General features: G+C 40.8%; 1 protein-coding gene across 2 annotated transcripts in view; it reads left to right on the forward strand.

Moving 5' to 3' along the window:
* Positions 1-16007, forward strand: part of TMEM44 (transmembrane protein 44) — a 151486-nt gene extending 135479 nt beyond the window's left edge. For both annotated transcript variants that reach the window (XM_086944288.1, XM_086944289.1), the window contains one exon: positions 15499-16007. In XM_086944288.1, the coding sequence (XP_086800414.1) occupies positions 15499-15639 (141 nt within the window). In that variant the 3' untranslated portion in view covers positions 15640-16007. The remainder of the gene's footprint in view (positions 1-15498) is intronic.
* Positions 16008-16572: the final 565 nt, after the last annotated feature.

Genomic DNA, 16572 nt, shown 5'->3' on the forward strand with positions numbered 1-16572 from the left:
ATCCACCACAGTAAAATCCAGTACCACCCCCTTTACGGAAAGTAATGCAACGCAGTGCAAAGGTGTTTTTATGCTAGGAAAATGGCACCATTTCTGTGTGAAACACTGTGCAACGCTTTCGTCACTTGCCATGAATTGGGACCGGTGCAAAGCCCAGGAAAATTTGGGCACAGGTGTGAACCACAAGTTGGAATCACAGCAGGGCTGGCTCAACACATAATAATTCAGAGATTGATAACTTGAGGACCTTTCAATTGGGTAATATCCGCATTGGCTACTCATGGTAGAAAATATGGCATGTAGTGTCTAATAAGGCAAAAATTTTATAATTACGAATATTGTTAATTTCAAATTAGGCAGGAAAAGTTAATGTCGAGCAGTAGGTCTTGCCAAGCTATTAAATAGTGCTGAAGTCTGAGCCATAAACGTTTGTTAACAGCCCTATCTATAACTGTAGGCACTATGCAGTGCAATACTCCTTATTCTGACCTATGTACTTCCTTTTCGAACTTCTGTTCTCAGATAGATGTGATCCTGGCTAGATGTATGGTTTACATATGCTTTGAGTAGGTGACCTGGCTCTAGTAAAAATTGTCCCCCATTTTAAGATGGAAACACTTCCGGGTGCATAGCTCACTGATAATTACTGGAGTTATGAAGATTTCAAAAAGCTATAAAACCCTAGGATTGTGGAACCTTCCATTATCCCCAGGATGGAAATATTTTGCTGATTAAAAAGCTAGCGACTGCAATAAAATGAATTGCACACCTTCTTCAGAACAAGTGAGCTGCTTGATAAGCTCCTTGCAATCCTGCATTTTTTTGAGATAAGAGATTTGTTCTGTTCCAGTCCCTGTCCTGGTAACAGATACACTGTGGTAAGAAGGTAACGGCTAGAGATTGGTTGATTACAGTAGGCGCAAAGCTTTGCAAATCTTTGTTTCTTGAATTTGTTAATGTTGCTCCCTTAAGCTAAATTAAGAGGCTTACTACTCACCTGTTTCCAGTGGATTTTGAAATGCTCTCTTGGGGTTTTTGCTGTTTTACCTGCAACTGACTTCATTTTTTACCTTTCTACAAAAAACTCACACGTTCAATGAACACTGAGCCAACTTTGGAGATTTTTGCCTAGCATGCAGTACTTAAAGGCACTCTTTGTATTAGGCAGTACATCTAGTGCTTAATTTGTAAAGTAATAAATTCCATGGCTTTCACCAGGAGGCCACTGCAGCTTGCACCACACATTGCCACTGCCATGCTGCCAATTATAGTAGCAACACAATTAACCATCACAAGTGTGAAAATTCGGACTGTTCCAGGGCCCCAAAGCTGTAAGAATCTCGTGGGTGACGGGTATTAGTAATTTTAATGTATTAAAAATGTACTGTTGTTGTGGTCATCTCTAAATTAGCCAGACAGCACCACCTTGTGGCAGACTCTCACAAGCACTGGTGTTGACAATTAAGTGCCGGTGCTGAGCATTGGAAACCACTGGCTCAAATTAAGCACTGAGTACAGCAGAAACGTCAGTGCACTCCCTTGCTGTCTGGCACAATATTTAATCAATTATTTAATTCCTTGTAGTTCTAAGTATACCTTTTTATAATTCCTCATAGGGAACATAACTGAATAGTTTTACCCCCAAATGTTCACTTCCATTAATTTGCTGATTTTGATTTTGATCCACTCTTTTGGTATCCTCAAATTCTTCCAATGTATTTTGTCCATTGAGTGCACTTTTTCAGGGGGAGGGGATCACACTTCTAAGATGTTTCTGTTGCCTCTTAAAAATTATAAAATGACCACTAAAGTTGCGGATTAAGGAGGGGCTACTGTAATATTCGATACTTGGTTTTATGAACATCTGATCAATAAACTTGTACCGGCTAGGAATACATATCCCATTTAACTTAAAGGAATCAGACGGTGCAATTCAATAATTGATGATCTGTGGTGCCAGACAGCAGGGGGTGTATGCTGACTGTTTCTTGGTAAATATCCGCAGACATACACAGTTGTTCATATTGAGTGCCACATGCCAGGGCACTTAGCTGTTGCACCCAGATGAACACATACAAATGTACTTATCTTGCTGATTGTAAGTAATCCAAAATGTATACAGGAGTGTGATCTCCTGGCAAACCCTAGTTCATCTTCAGTTTCAGTGTCCTGTTCCAATGCGCAAGCTTGCGACTATGGCTATATAAGATGAAATACAAGAGAGCTCAGAACTGACGGACACATCAGCTCATTCGAGAGATCAGTAGAAGAAAATGTTAATTATTTCAACGCCTCTGCAGGGGTAGTAAGTGCTACATGAATATAGTTATTTCAACATGCAAATAATCAATTTCTTTAAATCACAACCTCTAACTATACGTGGTTAACTATGCCAGGGAAAATATGTATGTGTGTTATTGTGTATGTGTATATGTGTGTGTGTGTATAGGTAGCGTGATCAAGGGCTTTCCGCCCGAAACGCGTCGCTGGTTCTGTTCAAAATAAATTCCATCTTGCTGACTTTGATGGTCCGGTCCTCTTTCTTTGCTGGCGTGGAGGCAGTGTCTGCGAGCGCAGAGCAAGTTGCTGAGGAATTCCTTGTCTCATATATATATATATATATATATATATATATATATATATATATATATAAAACCTTCACTCGGTTCCTCGTTGCCAGGCAGTTGCAGCGCTCTGTCAGTTCGTATTCCTTGCGGCAGAACCAAGCCACTTTCAACGTAAACACAATTCATTCTTTCCAGAGCGAATAAGCAGGACGAACTCGCGTGCTCCAAATTTTGCACTTTTTTAATTATTTTAAACCTTCAGTTGGATATTATGGCAGGCAGACACAGATCTACACGTTTCTGGAAACCTATCCTTTGCTCACGATCAGGAGCAAGGGATAGGTTTCCCGAAACGCGCAGATCTGTGTCTGCCTGCCATAATATCCAACTGAAGGTTAAAATATTTTTTAAAAGTGCAAAATTTGGAGCACGCGAGTACGTCCTGCTTATTCACTCTGGAAAGAGTGAATTGTGTATATATATATATATATATATATATATATATATATATATATATATATATATACATTTCACCACAAATGGAGATTGATTTTTTTGGTATAATGGGAATACCCACAAATGCAGGAGGAGAAAGTGGGTTGAAGAAACACTCGAGATTTTGCCCACAGCTCCCACCCGGCAACAAGGTGGACTTGTTCCACGAATTAATGGTGGAAGAGATAACGAAGATTGCAGATAAATCTTTCAGCCACGTGGAAAATATGAAGAGAAAATAAAATGTATCTCCTAAGGAATACAAAGCAATGTCCGAATTAAAAGATGATCCGACAATAATTATCAAATCATCGGACAAAGGTGGTAACCTTGTTCTGCAGAATGTGTCAGCCTACATTGCAGAAGCCAATAGGCAGCTTGACAACCAAGAACATTATGAACAATTAAAGAGGAATCCAATGGAAGAATGGACCAGTGAATATCACTCTTTATTGTTAGGTTGGAAAGATAGAGGCCTAATTGACTTCAATGAATATTCTTATTTATAAACGGATAGTCCAGTAACTGCCACAATATACTTTTTACCAAAAGTACATAAGTCCCTCATACAACCCCCAGGAAGACCGATCGTGAGTTCCATAGGATCATTATTAGAATCAACATCAAGATTTATAGACATATTTAAAATGAACTATGTGACTGCACTACCTTCTTTCTTGAGAGATACAATGGATTTCCTAAAAAGGATCTCTGAGACTGAATGGAAGACAAATTATTTGATGGCAACTATTGATGTTGCCTCTTTCTACACCTCAATACGCCATGAGGATGGTGTAAAAACTGTCAAGAAGGTGCTTGAAGCACGCTCAGTAAGTCAATTGGAACATTCAGCAATGCTGTTGGATATGCTAAGCTACTGCCTGACGCATAATGCTTTCCTGTTCTTGGGGAAGATGTACCTCCAAAAGCAGGGGACCGCAATGGGGACATCATTTGCGCCCACATACGCTAACCTCCTGATGGGGGCTTGGGAGAGTGAGGAAGTGGGGAAGGAAAAGGAAAAGGAAAATGGATCTAGAATAAAACTTTGGTGTCGTTTTATTGATGACTTGTTCATCGTATGGGAAGGAAATAAAGACACAGTCCAATTATTTATTGGTTCCTTGGAGGAAAATGAGTACAATCTTCATTTCACCTCAACCATCAGCGCCACAAATCTCATCTTCCTAGATGTGGAGATATTTGTAAAAAATAACAAATTTTGCTCCAAGATCCATAGAAAACCTACATCATGCAACAGCATCCTCCACGCTAATAGTGGACATCCTGTGAACTTAAAGTGGAGTATTCCATATGGACAAATGCTGCGAGCAAAAAGAAACTGTTCCGAACAAACGGATCTAGAGGATGAAATAGAAAAAATGAGCCATCAATTTAAGGAGAGGGGATACCCGGAGGAGGTTATAGCCACTGCAAGATCGAGGATGGCCGTGAAGAAAAGAGCAGATCTTCTGGTACCAAGGAACAGTAGAATTGAAATCACAGATGATGAAACTGAACAAAAGAATGAAGTGACGAGACTGATCCTTGACTTCGATAACCAAAGTGGAGAAATGAAAAGAGCACTACGAAAACATTGCAACATCTTGCTCCTAGATGAAACATTAAAGAACAATTTAACACCGTATCCAAGCATTGCATATCGCAAGACTTCATCTCTTGGGGACATCTTGACACAAAGCCATTTGGAATTAAAAGAAGTAAACAAACCAACTTGGTTAACAACTCCAGGATTTTGGAAGTGCTTCAAATGTAAGGCCTGTGAACATGGCGTAAATATCAAGGAATACAAACTTCAAAATGGCAAAATAGAAAAAATAAAGGATCACATTACATGTGAATCAAAATGTGTGGTTTACAGACTACAATGCCCTTGTGGAAAATCATATATAGGGAGCACAATCAATAAATTGAAACTAAGAATTTTGCAACATCTACGGGCGATTAAAAACAAAGACCCTAGCTACCCTATGGTCATACATTTTGCGAAGTGTCATCAGATCAACCCAGATCTACTGAGATATTCAGGGATTAAATTAAGCAAAATCTCAGAAAGGGGCGGAGATCGAATAATACAACTTCGAAAACTTGAGTCCAGAATGATACTGAGAATGGGGACAGAAGTCCCATTTGGATGCCGACCTGTTTGTACACCTATAGATGATGGATACAGAATGGTGGGACAAATGAGAGACTTAATTCATGATCAGAGAAATGTAGATAGATGTAAATAGATGTGATGAGGTATTGAACTGGATAATAAGTAGTACATCAGTCAGATTCAAAGCAAAAGTATGGTTGCATCCTAGGAGTAAGGAGGTCCCAATCATGAGTTATTGTTATAGTTATGAAATACAATACTGGAGTGGACAATCATGAAGTAAAATGGAATGCAGGGTGTTAATAAGGGCATGCAAATGAAATGAGATGAAATAATGTGTACTTCACAAATGATTACATAACTTCATCATGTCTGAATTATCTCAAAAATGGAACCATTACGTGTGTACACGATTAGGAAATGATAATATTGTGTGGAAGAATTGGTGTAATTGTAAATAGTGTACATAGAATGACAATATGTCCAGAAATAAGGACTTTGGTACATAGAATTTGAGATTGACCCCTTGATATTCCAATCAGTGGTATATATAATTTGAGGTTGATCCCTTGGTATTTCAATCTAAAGTACTTTACGTAATATATTAGAAAGCACTCTGTTCTCAATCTAAGACAGTGTATAAAATTTTTTACTTTACTTTGATAACAACAATAGATATTGAAAAAGACTCGTGATTGTGCCCTTAGGAATCTAACCCTGAATACACAATAGATGCAAAAAATTGAATAATGTACATAATGTATATACTTTGTTTTTGCTTTGAGGTTCTTTAAACATTTAGAGTACTTTACTGTAATGTTGAAGTGAAACAAGAAGTGAAAATGGCTGAGTAAACTAGCCAGTAAAACTGTGCAAGGTTGATGGTCTAGATGACTATGGAAAGGGAAGAGGGTACTAACATTGAGCACTTTAAAGAAGGTCTAGACCACAGGGACTCTATGGTCCAGTGGAAGGCTAGGAGTAGCCGAAATGCGTAGGCCGTCCGTTTTTTGATGCACGCTAAAACTTTTCACATGGTGTGTGAATAAAGCAAAAACTTTTTACAAACTGACCTGTTTCTGTGCCGTGACTTCAGCCCATGTACATGGGGTGAGAAGAAACGTAGCAATATATATATATATATATATATATATATATATATATATATATATATATATATATATATATACATGTGTGTGTGTGAATGTATGTATATGTTTACATATGTGTGTGTGATTTCTCAGTTCGAAGGCATGTCAACAAACAAAAACTTTGCTACTTTTACAGTTGGGAACAGTGAAAAACAAAAGAATTGAACTACTGAATACGCTTGCTACAGATTAAAGTTGAAGGGATCAAAGCAGCTTTATCCAGCGAGTTCTACACTCTAGCTAGTTCTTTTGAACTCGCTGCACAAAGCATCACATGTCGGCAGTGTCGGCTGTCACTTTAACTTAACTTAGCAGGTTAATCCTGTGTGGGAGACTGGGTTCAGGGAGATGGCCGTGCTGGCCTCCTGCTGCGTGCATGGCTGGGTCTGAGACAGCACAGACATTGTGTTTTTACAGTACTTGAATTACTGATGTTACTTCACTCCAGAAATTCCGGATGGAAGTGGGCATATCTAATATTTTGTTATCAACTTGCATGATTAATGAACTGTCTTCTCTAAAAACTGTGACTTATTTAAAGAGGAAACAGTGTCGGAATATCACAACAAACCATTACAGTGACTGTTCTGGCATACCTGGGACGTCTGGTCACCCTACTGGTATGGCGTGAACTAATACTATGTTGTCCAAGGCACACACTTCAGTATATATTCATAAATGTGAGCAGTGCTCAACATATTTTCATGTTTTATATGAAAAATTGTGGGGGAGGGAATGTATTAACTTTAAATACTTGGTTAAAGATTGTAAATGCAATAACATGCATTAATATGTAAGTTCAAATTTTGTATCATTCTATAAACAAAATTGTAGGATAAAAATTAGCTGGTCCAGTTGTTTATTGCATTGTTACTGGCTTGAAACTTTTGACATCGTATATAAGTATAACAATAACAACTTGTATGTTCGAGTCCAAACTATTATAATGCATTGTTATCCACTTTCATTAGCCTCTTACCTTCCCCAGCCTCTTCTGCACTCCCATCAAGAGAAGTCTATGGAGTTGTTCTTGTGTGTTTACTGAATGTATCACCCAGCACTTAAAAAAGGTCTGCAGAGGAGGAGCCAAGATGGCGCTCGGATCGGACGTGTAGTCCCTAGGCTCCGGGGACCGTCTCCGCCTTCGAGCCTCTCCTGCCAGATATCCTGTACCGAAGTGGCTGATTTCGACAGCAGACGCACTCCGGCGACCCGCCATGAAATCCTGGAGCATTTGCTCTTTAACAAGTTGAGGAAACGCTCGGACACATTTGGCGGCCCGCATCGGCATAAAGACCGGGACCTCCCGTGACTATCGAGGCCGGCCGTCAGACGCGCGTTCCCGGGCTTGGTGACTGTGAGGTCCCGATTGGCAGCTATCGTCGGGCAGCAGACCCTGAACCCACGTCCCGCTGCACTGTTGGCGCTGCGGCAAGTGAACCAGGCTACAACTGTGAGGCTACGGGCACTCGCACTGCTGTTTGTGTGCTTATTGCCTGCAATTCGTCCCGCTAATGGTGGTGGGCTTCCGACCTGGCCAGGTACTCGGAACTAAGCGGGGCGACATACTGGACGGACTGAACTACTATCTGCACCCAGGCTCAGTCATCTGCCCTCGCAGTACGACTAGTTGTTCTCCTAGGGTGCGCAGCCTGTTCCGACCCGGGGAATCCTTGCCTGACGTTATGGTGGACATGCTGCTATGTGTCCTGACGAGTTGGCTGTGACTTGTGTCTCTGGACCCACGAGCGAGAAGACATGCCTGATATACTGTGTGCTACCTCTCACAGCTATGGTAGTATACTGGAAGCGGTCCTCTCCTTCCGATCTGAGGCTCTACGCTCTGGCTGCGCCCTACTGGACAAGATGGAGGGCATCCTCAGTGCATCGACCCGTCCCAAGATGGCCGACTTGCAGGGTCTCGGCACCGCTCTTTGTTCCACCTTCGCCTGTGACACGATGGCGTCCACTGGGGTCGATGGCACCCTCGTGACCCCAAGCCTGTCACTACCATCAGTTGCGGGAGATTGGCTCCCGGATTCGTATACCCCTCCGGTGCCTCCGCCACGACGTGAGCCCTCCCTCCTCGCCATGTTCGCGGATCCCCGAGACCCGCCCCGAGAGGTGATAGACGCAGGGATTTCCCTCCCTGCCCTGGCTGTACCTGGCGAGTTTGCGATGGCGTGTTCGGCGCCTTCTTTGGGACTCCTGGATTTCACTGCCCTGGATGCATCGAGTCATCTACACCGCGGTTCTTTCCCTGGACTGCCATCTGCACCTACATCGACCACACAGGTCTGCGGTGATAAGGAGAAAACGGGACAAGGATAGACGCTTCCCTTATCGAACTGGTGGATTTCTTGTTACTGATTGTGATGGAGGGGACATGTTGTTGGTATTCTGTTTTACGGATATTGCCGCTGTGCTCCAATCTGTGCTATGGGACCGTTTTATGGCCATCAGGCTACTGACTCCTGTTCTTGCACCGTTCTTGCGGGTGGGGCAGCCGGGGATCTAGTTTTCTTTGAGTGACCGGGACATGTGACGATGGTGCTAGAAGACTATTATGGGGGCCTACGCTTGTTAATCATGGCTTGGAGATTTCCTGGTTGCTATTTTGGATGTCTCGGTTGGGTGTTGCTGCCTTACATACACTGTGCGCTGCTGCTGTGACTCCGGTTTTCTCTGCATATTGGGCATGTTACTATTATTGGGCGTCAGACTACTGTTGCTACTATTGGTACGAGATGGCGGAGCTGGGGGACGGATAGTGGGCTCCTCCCCACCTTTCTTTATTTTATGAGAGTTTTAGGATTCTATCCTTTTCTTCCTCTCTATATTTCGGGACTCCTTTTATTGGGCGACAGGCACACTGCTAGGGGGGGACAGGCCGTAGCCAGCTGCAGTGGTGCAGGGTGGGGGGTACTTGGGGGGCGGGGTTGCTTTCTTTTTGTTTTTCTTTTTGGTTCTATGGGCCTTCTATTCTTTTTCCCCTTTTTCCTTCCCTGGGGTTTAGGCGTTTCTTTTCTGGGTGCCACGCAGCGACTCTGGTGTTTTCTTCTGCTATACGATTGTCTGTCCTGATTGTCCTACACCAGTATTGACTTGTTGTGCTACGATATCCTGCTTATGTCTATTCTACAAGGAAAACTTTTAAAACTAGACCTCAGTCCTTCTGTAATGTATCCTCTGTGCTTTCAGTAAGTTGTAATGTACCGTATGTGTGAGCCCCTGGGCTCCTTGTTGACTTGTAGTTGCCTTTTTCTATCAATAAAGGTCTTCCAAAAATTAAAACAAAAAAAAAAAAAAGGTCTGCAAATAGAGAAAAGTGTGTAGTGGATTGTATTGTATCGAACCAGAATTTGATGCCACTTTCGCAGACGTATCAATGGCCTGCATGGAAAGCAATGGTCTAGATGTCACCCATCTCACTTGCTTCCACACCCACATCTCCATCATTCTTCCTTCACACCCTCCTGTTGCTTTATTTCCTCCTCCTTCTTTTCTGTGGGATCTAGGCTTGATTCACCCGCAAGATCCAATTTGTGTCCATGCAACAGACTTATCAGGAGTTGGAGGGATGAGGTTCAACAGACCTACACGTAAATGTGCTACTAGCATAAGGTGCCTTGGAAGCCCTTCCCACCTCTAGTTTGTAGTCTTGCTGTGTTTATATGTGAGTTGGGCCAATTATCATAGAAGCTTCAAGCTATGGGGGAAGTGGGAGTGTTGCTGTATATGATAGGTAGTTTGTGTGCACTGTAAATCTTGTGCATGATTTTGTGAAATGTTCAGTGTTTGGGGCCTGCGTATATCTGTATCACGTTGCAAACTGATGAGCATGTTATCTGTGTATATCTTGACATTGTTACAAGTTGATGTAAAGGGTTATGTCACATGAATGTCTGCTGCAACTAGGAATTGCTGTTGAAAATCAGATTGTCTAAGATGTAACGGTCAAGGGGGATTCTAGATGTGAGCTCTGACAGAACGTAGGAAAAACCCAAACTATCTAACCCCTAAATAGTAAAATGGTTTCCAAAAAGGGTTCTCTGGCTCTCTATTAGTAAGCAGGGATTTCATGAGTTATGCAAATGATACACTTAACAACAACAACAACAAAAAATAACATATAAAAAAGAGGTTAAAATGAGTTATGTAAGCAATACACTTGGAACAGCAAGCAAAAAACAAAATTACATATAAGAAAGAGGCTTCATGTCCAAATGAAATTCTATTAAAAGGGAAATGCGCAACAAGGAAAATACCCCCAAAATGAAGAAATTCGGATGTTCGAATCAAAACTTGTAGCAAAAGGTAATACAATCTTGCAATATGAATTTAAAAATCCAAGATAAGCTTGTGGGGATATTAATGAATGAATTACTTTGGATTGGTTAAATGTTTCTGAATAAAGGCACTATAGCTTCAATATTCATGTAGTATTTGACATTTAAAGAAATATATGGTTTAAAGAGAACCATAAAATGGATCTCTTTGGGGCGGACATTTGTTCTGCTGCTGTCAGCCCAGTAAATCAAGATTTCAAACTGTAGTTTACTCAATAACAAGCTTCTGGGAGTACCCTGAGCACGCGTTTGTGGGACAGCTGGTCATTTAGTGTCATATAGTTCAATGAACATTGTGAACTGCCCTGGCACCTTGAACAATAACCTGGTTACTCTTTGCCTTAAATGTTAGATTGTGCACCAATCTGAACCAGATCTAGGTAACGGCTTACTCCAATCAGAGTCTCAGTAAACATAGTAAAAACATGAATACCGAAGAGCGGGGATGAAACTGCTGGCAAGCCATTGTAAGACTCCCACCCTCTCGAATGGAAACTGAATCAAAATTGAAAATTCTGATCTAGAGGGAGGTGAATTTGTGTCGGTGAGGACTCTCACTGCTGTATGTTGCTACCCATCCATTTTGTTTCCTGCCCTTGCTCAGTGTCAGTACTTTGGTGTTTGTTGGTCCACTGGGAGCGGCCTTCCTCCCCAATAATCCTATAGTAATTCTGCTTGAGGGAGGATCCGGCATGTGATTGATTTGTAACAGAAGTGGTGCCAAAGTTGGTAATGGTCTTTGCAGCTGAATGTCTGGGTTGCCAAATACAAAGCTGTCAAGTCTTGATTCCAACTCTTGCCTCTTTCATCCAGTACCAGCAACTCTGTGCCCATTTATCTCACTCTTGCAGTTTCTATTTTTTATCCCTTCTTTACGGTTTTCCTATCTTTTTCTTCCCTTTTCATTCTCCCTTTTCTGCCTTTTTTCTCTCTTATTCTGGGTCAAAGTCTAATGATGACAAACAAGCCCTTGTGCTCACAAACAGGTGCTGTGGGCCCCACCTGCAACCTCTGGCTCAAATTTAACACCGGATATGGCACCTCCTGTCCTCCTCATGTGTTCAATAACTTTCCAGACTCAATTGGCTATGTGTATATATAACAAATATGGCTGACCAAAGTATTTATTTAAAAAAAAAAAGAAAAGTCAAAATGAACTTCCCTTACAAGCTGAATGTGGATATCACGTTGTTCTTAGAGGACCAATTGTTTGTAGGATAAAATGTTTGACTTTCCCAGTGAGTAATTACAAGTGTGATCGTTTTGGAATTCCTTTAATTGTACTTTTTGGTCTTCAAGTTGACACATTACGCTTGGGGGAAGGGGTGACTGATGGATTTGAGCCTTTCAAAGTTTGATTGATTCCACAAATACTTTCCACTTTGAGGCAAAAAGTGTACTGAAGGGAAATACAAGAATTCAATTTGTGAAATGATAGCAAACAATCCAATGGCTCTCTAAGTTATGTCTGTGTATATTTGAGGCAGAGCACTTTTGTATATTCAAACACAGTACATCAGTTTCAAAGTGTATTTAATTTACTATGTCATTTATTGACATTGGTTAATGTCTTGGTGTTGTCTACTAGTGTAAATAAGTTGGAGTAGACCAAATACATTCTTGCTCGACTGTTTTAGAGTTTCAAAGTATATTTTCAAACATAGTAGTGTGGAAAATATTTTGATTTGTTGCTGCTTCAGATACCCATGATTGGTTAACGTAACACATACAGTGGTACATTTAGCATTTATTCTGACTTTTGGTATCCCACCTAAAGGTGCAAGAGTAGGTGGAATATGTGTGGTACTAGATATTCGAGTAAGAGAAATGTACCCTTACAATAGTGTTCCATATTTGAAGAGTGTGGAACTAAAACTCCTGGAAAAATTTATTTGGAAAAAAAAGCTCTGTAAAACTAGTCACTACATTGATAACCTGAGAGCTCAATGGGAGGACAAAACACGTGCAAACTATAATACAGGTAGCTTTCAGTTCGGGTGCAGAATAACAGACTGGCTGCATCCTTGCAAAGATAAAGCCAATAGGAGAATGCTGGGCACAGGTGATGAAAATACACTGCATCCCTTTAAAAAGTGGAATATGAGTACTGAGGTTCCCGAAATAAATGTATATCGCAAATCAATGTAATATGATTAAACTAGAAATGCATCCAAGTTAAGGTAACTCAATAGAACCCTAGGAGACTGGGTAAGCATCAGGTAAAACAAAAAAGTGTTCCTGAAGGACTAATTTCAAAATAAGCTAGAAATGGGCACATTTCCATGCCTTTAACTCCGATCACTCAGGAAGAGTTTTTGAAACATTTCAGAAAGAGAAATGAAAGGTTTTAAAAATCACACTGCTGGATAAAAATCAATCACATAGACCCATAATAAATATCAATATGTGGATCTAAAATTGGGAAAATAAACCAGATAATGTAGGGTTCTCCTGTTATACCCACAACACTTTCCAGAGTGGTGGTAATTGTTTTATGTAATTGATAAAACACGATGGAGAACTAAGACGCGACTCTAATCCATCCTATGCTTCACTTAGTGCTGGCATGAACTGAGCATTAGTACTCATACAACCTGCCAAGGACTTCAACCCTCCCATACTTTACTCAAAGGAACTGCCCAGGCACTGTCACTCCATGCTTTATTGTTATTCCTTAATACCTGAGATGGTTGTCAGTGATCAACACTTGGTGATAAGGAGTTAATGCCATTCGGATATAGCATCAACAGCCCTTTTCTGTGACTCATGTAATTCAACTTCTATATCCCTCACTGCCTCTTCACTTAACCTAACACTTGAGATGGCATCGCAGTCAACTACTGCGTCTACCCACTGATTCAATACTTCTCAATTAAATTGGTGATCTACCTTTGGTGTCTGTCTCACTCGACTAGATCTCATTGCATCTCCTTTTGGGTTAGCACCACCCAAGTGGCTAGGATTCTATCACTCCTGTGTTGAGTCCATATGGAGCTTCCTGGTGGCTTGGCACTCCCGCCTGGGCTAAGATTCTGTCGCTTTATGGGTAACCCCATGTTGTACTTCCTGTTGTATTAGCACTGCCACCAGAGGCTGGCATTCAGTCATATTTGCGATGACATTAAGAATGTAGCTCTACGTTTCCCTGACTACTTGAAAAATCGCTCGTATGATCACTATATTACCGCTAGCGCAAACAGATTGTTGACGGTCTACATGACAGATTGCATCACCTCCTTAGGACATGTTATGACAGATTGCATGACAGTTTGTGACAGCTTTATATAACAGATTGAATGGGAAATTGCATGGCAAACTACTGACAAACTTTTCTAAAAGCATGACCACTTGTAGCTCAATTTGTATGACAAATGTCTCTAATGTTGTCAGTATTCCACAGCATAGAGTGCTATCCTTCTACCGAGTGTCACAGCACATCAGCTCCTCATCAGGCATTGAAAGCAATATATAAATGACCATGCAATATGAAACTATATAGTATCAAATTTCTGTATTACTTTGCATCATCTCCTATAACTCAAAAAAACGTAACCTCTGTATATAAAGAATTACACAATGCATTTGCATGAAATGCTTATTGCAAAGTGCATGAAAACTGCATAACAAACTCTATAGTTTATGCATGACTAAAGAACAGTGAGCTCCAATGCAGTAGCAGGACACCTATTTGCAAAGCATTTCATGATTTCATCTAGGGTAGAAAAAGCTATATAAATCCCTATGCCGCTCCGTACCACACCACACCATACCTGAAGAAGCTCAGGGGTTTGGTCGAACCCATTTATCCCCCAGAAACACCTGTCCTCTTTAGAGGGTGTCCTTTTCTCTATGTGGGTACCTCACAGCATTGCTGCCTTTCTCTAAAGGACCTTTACTTTGCTCATCTTCATTAGCACACCACCCACAAACCACAACTCGCAGATGCTCTAACCTCACACATGTCCTCCATTACTGTACACACGGTGTTTAACTCAGTGATCAGAAATGCTTTTTGTTTTTAGTTCAGTTTTAATCTTACAGATTTATTCTCATTCCTAAAAGAAAATAAGAAATCTACTTTTGAAGGTTTTAGGACCTCGTTTGAGTCAGGCTAACTAATTTTAGGGATTCAAAAGGTTACACCACAAATCTTATGACCATCGGAGGCTCCCAGACATATGCCTGGAAACATTGTGAATTTGAATTTGTGACTATTTGAGGGCAATTATGCATGCACAATTGTACTCCGAGCACAATTGATCAAGGGCAACTTTCACTGTTGTGCAATGTCTATTTCATTTTTCCTCAAGGAGAGCATATATTTCAATGCGGAGCAACCCCTTTCCCTACAACTCACTAATTTGGTGTTGCTCCATTCCTCTTCTCACCCTACACACGGAATTGCTCCCTGTAATGGCAGGAGCAAATCTTCCGCCATTTTATGGGTGGGAATTATTAAGAGAAAGGTTTGGAATGCACGCAAAAATTCTCAACTTCCCAAATTTTCCAAGCAAACCAGACCTTAGAATGCCCACTATCCCTTTCTTTGGGTGGGGTTTACTCAATGGCAATATTAAATCATCTTGGGTTAATATTGCACACAAGTAAAAGGATTTGTAAGTGCAATCACATCTTTTGTGACGATCTTGCACTACTAATCGAACATGTAAGTTGAACTTACACCAATCTCTTTGTGAATTGAACCCAATGATTTTTGACCCAATAGAGGTGCTCTACAGGAATAGAATTGTGATTGTTCTGTATGCATTTTTAAGGTATTTAAAACACAATATGGTATATCTTTCTGTCTACAGTGGGACTTTGAAGACCTGAATCAACAATGGAACGGCAATCATGAAGACATGTCGAATATTGAACCGCATGACAGCTCCGTACTCAATGTGAGCTCCAGGGAGGATTCTGATTTTGCCCAACAGTTACCATCCAATTTGTAATTTCACAACAAATTTGGCATGAGAAACAACTGCAAGTGATGCAATGAGGAAGGACAGAATTACTGGAAACAATTTTGCGTTTTTGAATTTATTGGCAGTTCACTCTTTTCAAGATTTACGTCATGAATTGTCATGAATTGAATAAGTGTCTTTTCAGAGAACAAGGCACAGGGAAAATGGAACATGTGCCTTTTCACTGCCAAGGGACAATGATAAAGGAAGCAACATGTTCTTCAATCTTGGAAAAAAATAGCTGTGCCCAAAACAATTTAATATTATGACGCTACAAAATGGTACTGGTGATATTTGTTAATACTTGAGTTATAAAACATGGTGTAAAAATAATAAATGGGTTAAAATTAATAAATGATCATCCGTATCTGTGTCATTGTTTTGTCTGCTGCTGCAGTTTGTTTCCTATCACCTAGAAAATGACTTGCGGTCCACTTCAACCGTATAAATGGAGAAGTAGATCCTTTTGAATGTTGGCTGCGGAGGTTTGAAAATAGCACGGACTACTTTTCTCTACAGTGATTGGAGGAGGACTGCCCCCTTCCCCGGCAAATATTTGGAAAAAGTGAACAAATATTGCATTTATCACAGAATACCTGCCTAAAAGGTCATGCAGTCTGAGAGGCACACATTATTTAAAACAGCACTATCTGGTGGGCTAAGCAAGTTTGATCCTCCTCATGGGTGATTCCATCGTCCACAAGACAGTTTTGAGAAAATGGTGGCAAAATAACTCCCAGAGGTTTCTTAATAAAACAATAAAAGATTTGTTAGGCATGCATGAGCAGTTAAAGTTTGCCAACTCAATGATACCCAAGAGGGGTTATTTTCAAGCCACACGGGGAGCGGAGGGAGGTTGGCCATGTAGTCAAACTTCCGTCAAGGTTTCCTACCATCCGTGTACCTACTACTGTCATATCT

Source organism: Lissotriton vulgaris, chromosome 11, assembly GCF_964263255.1.
Source record: "Lissotriton vulgaris chromosome 11, aLisVul1.2, whole genome shotgun sequence".
NCBI classification, from domain to species: Eukaryota; Metazoa; Chordata; class Amphibia; order Caudata; family Salamandridae; genus Lissotriton; species Lissotriton vulgaris.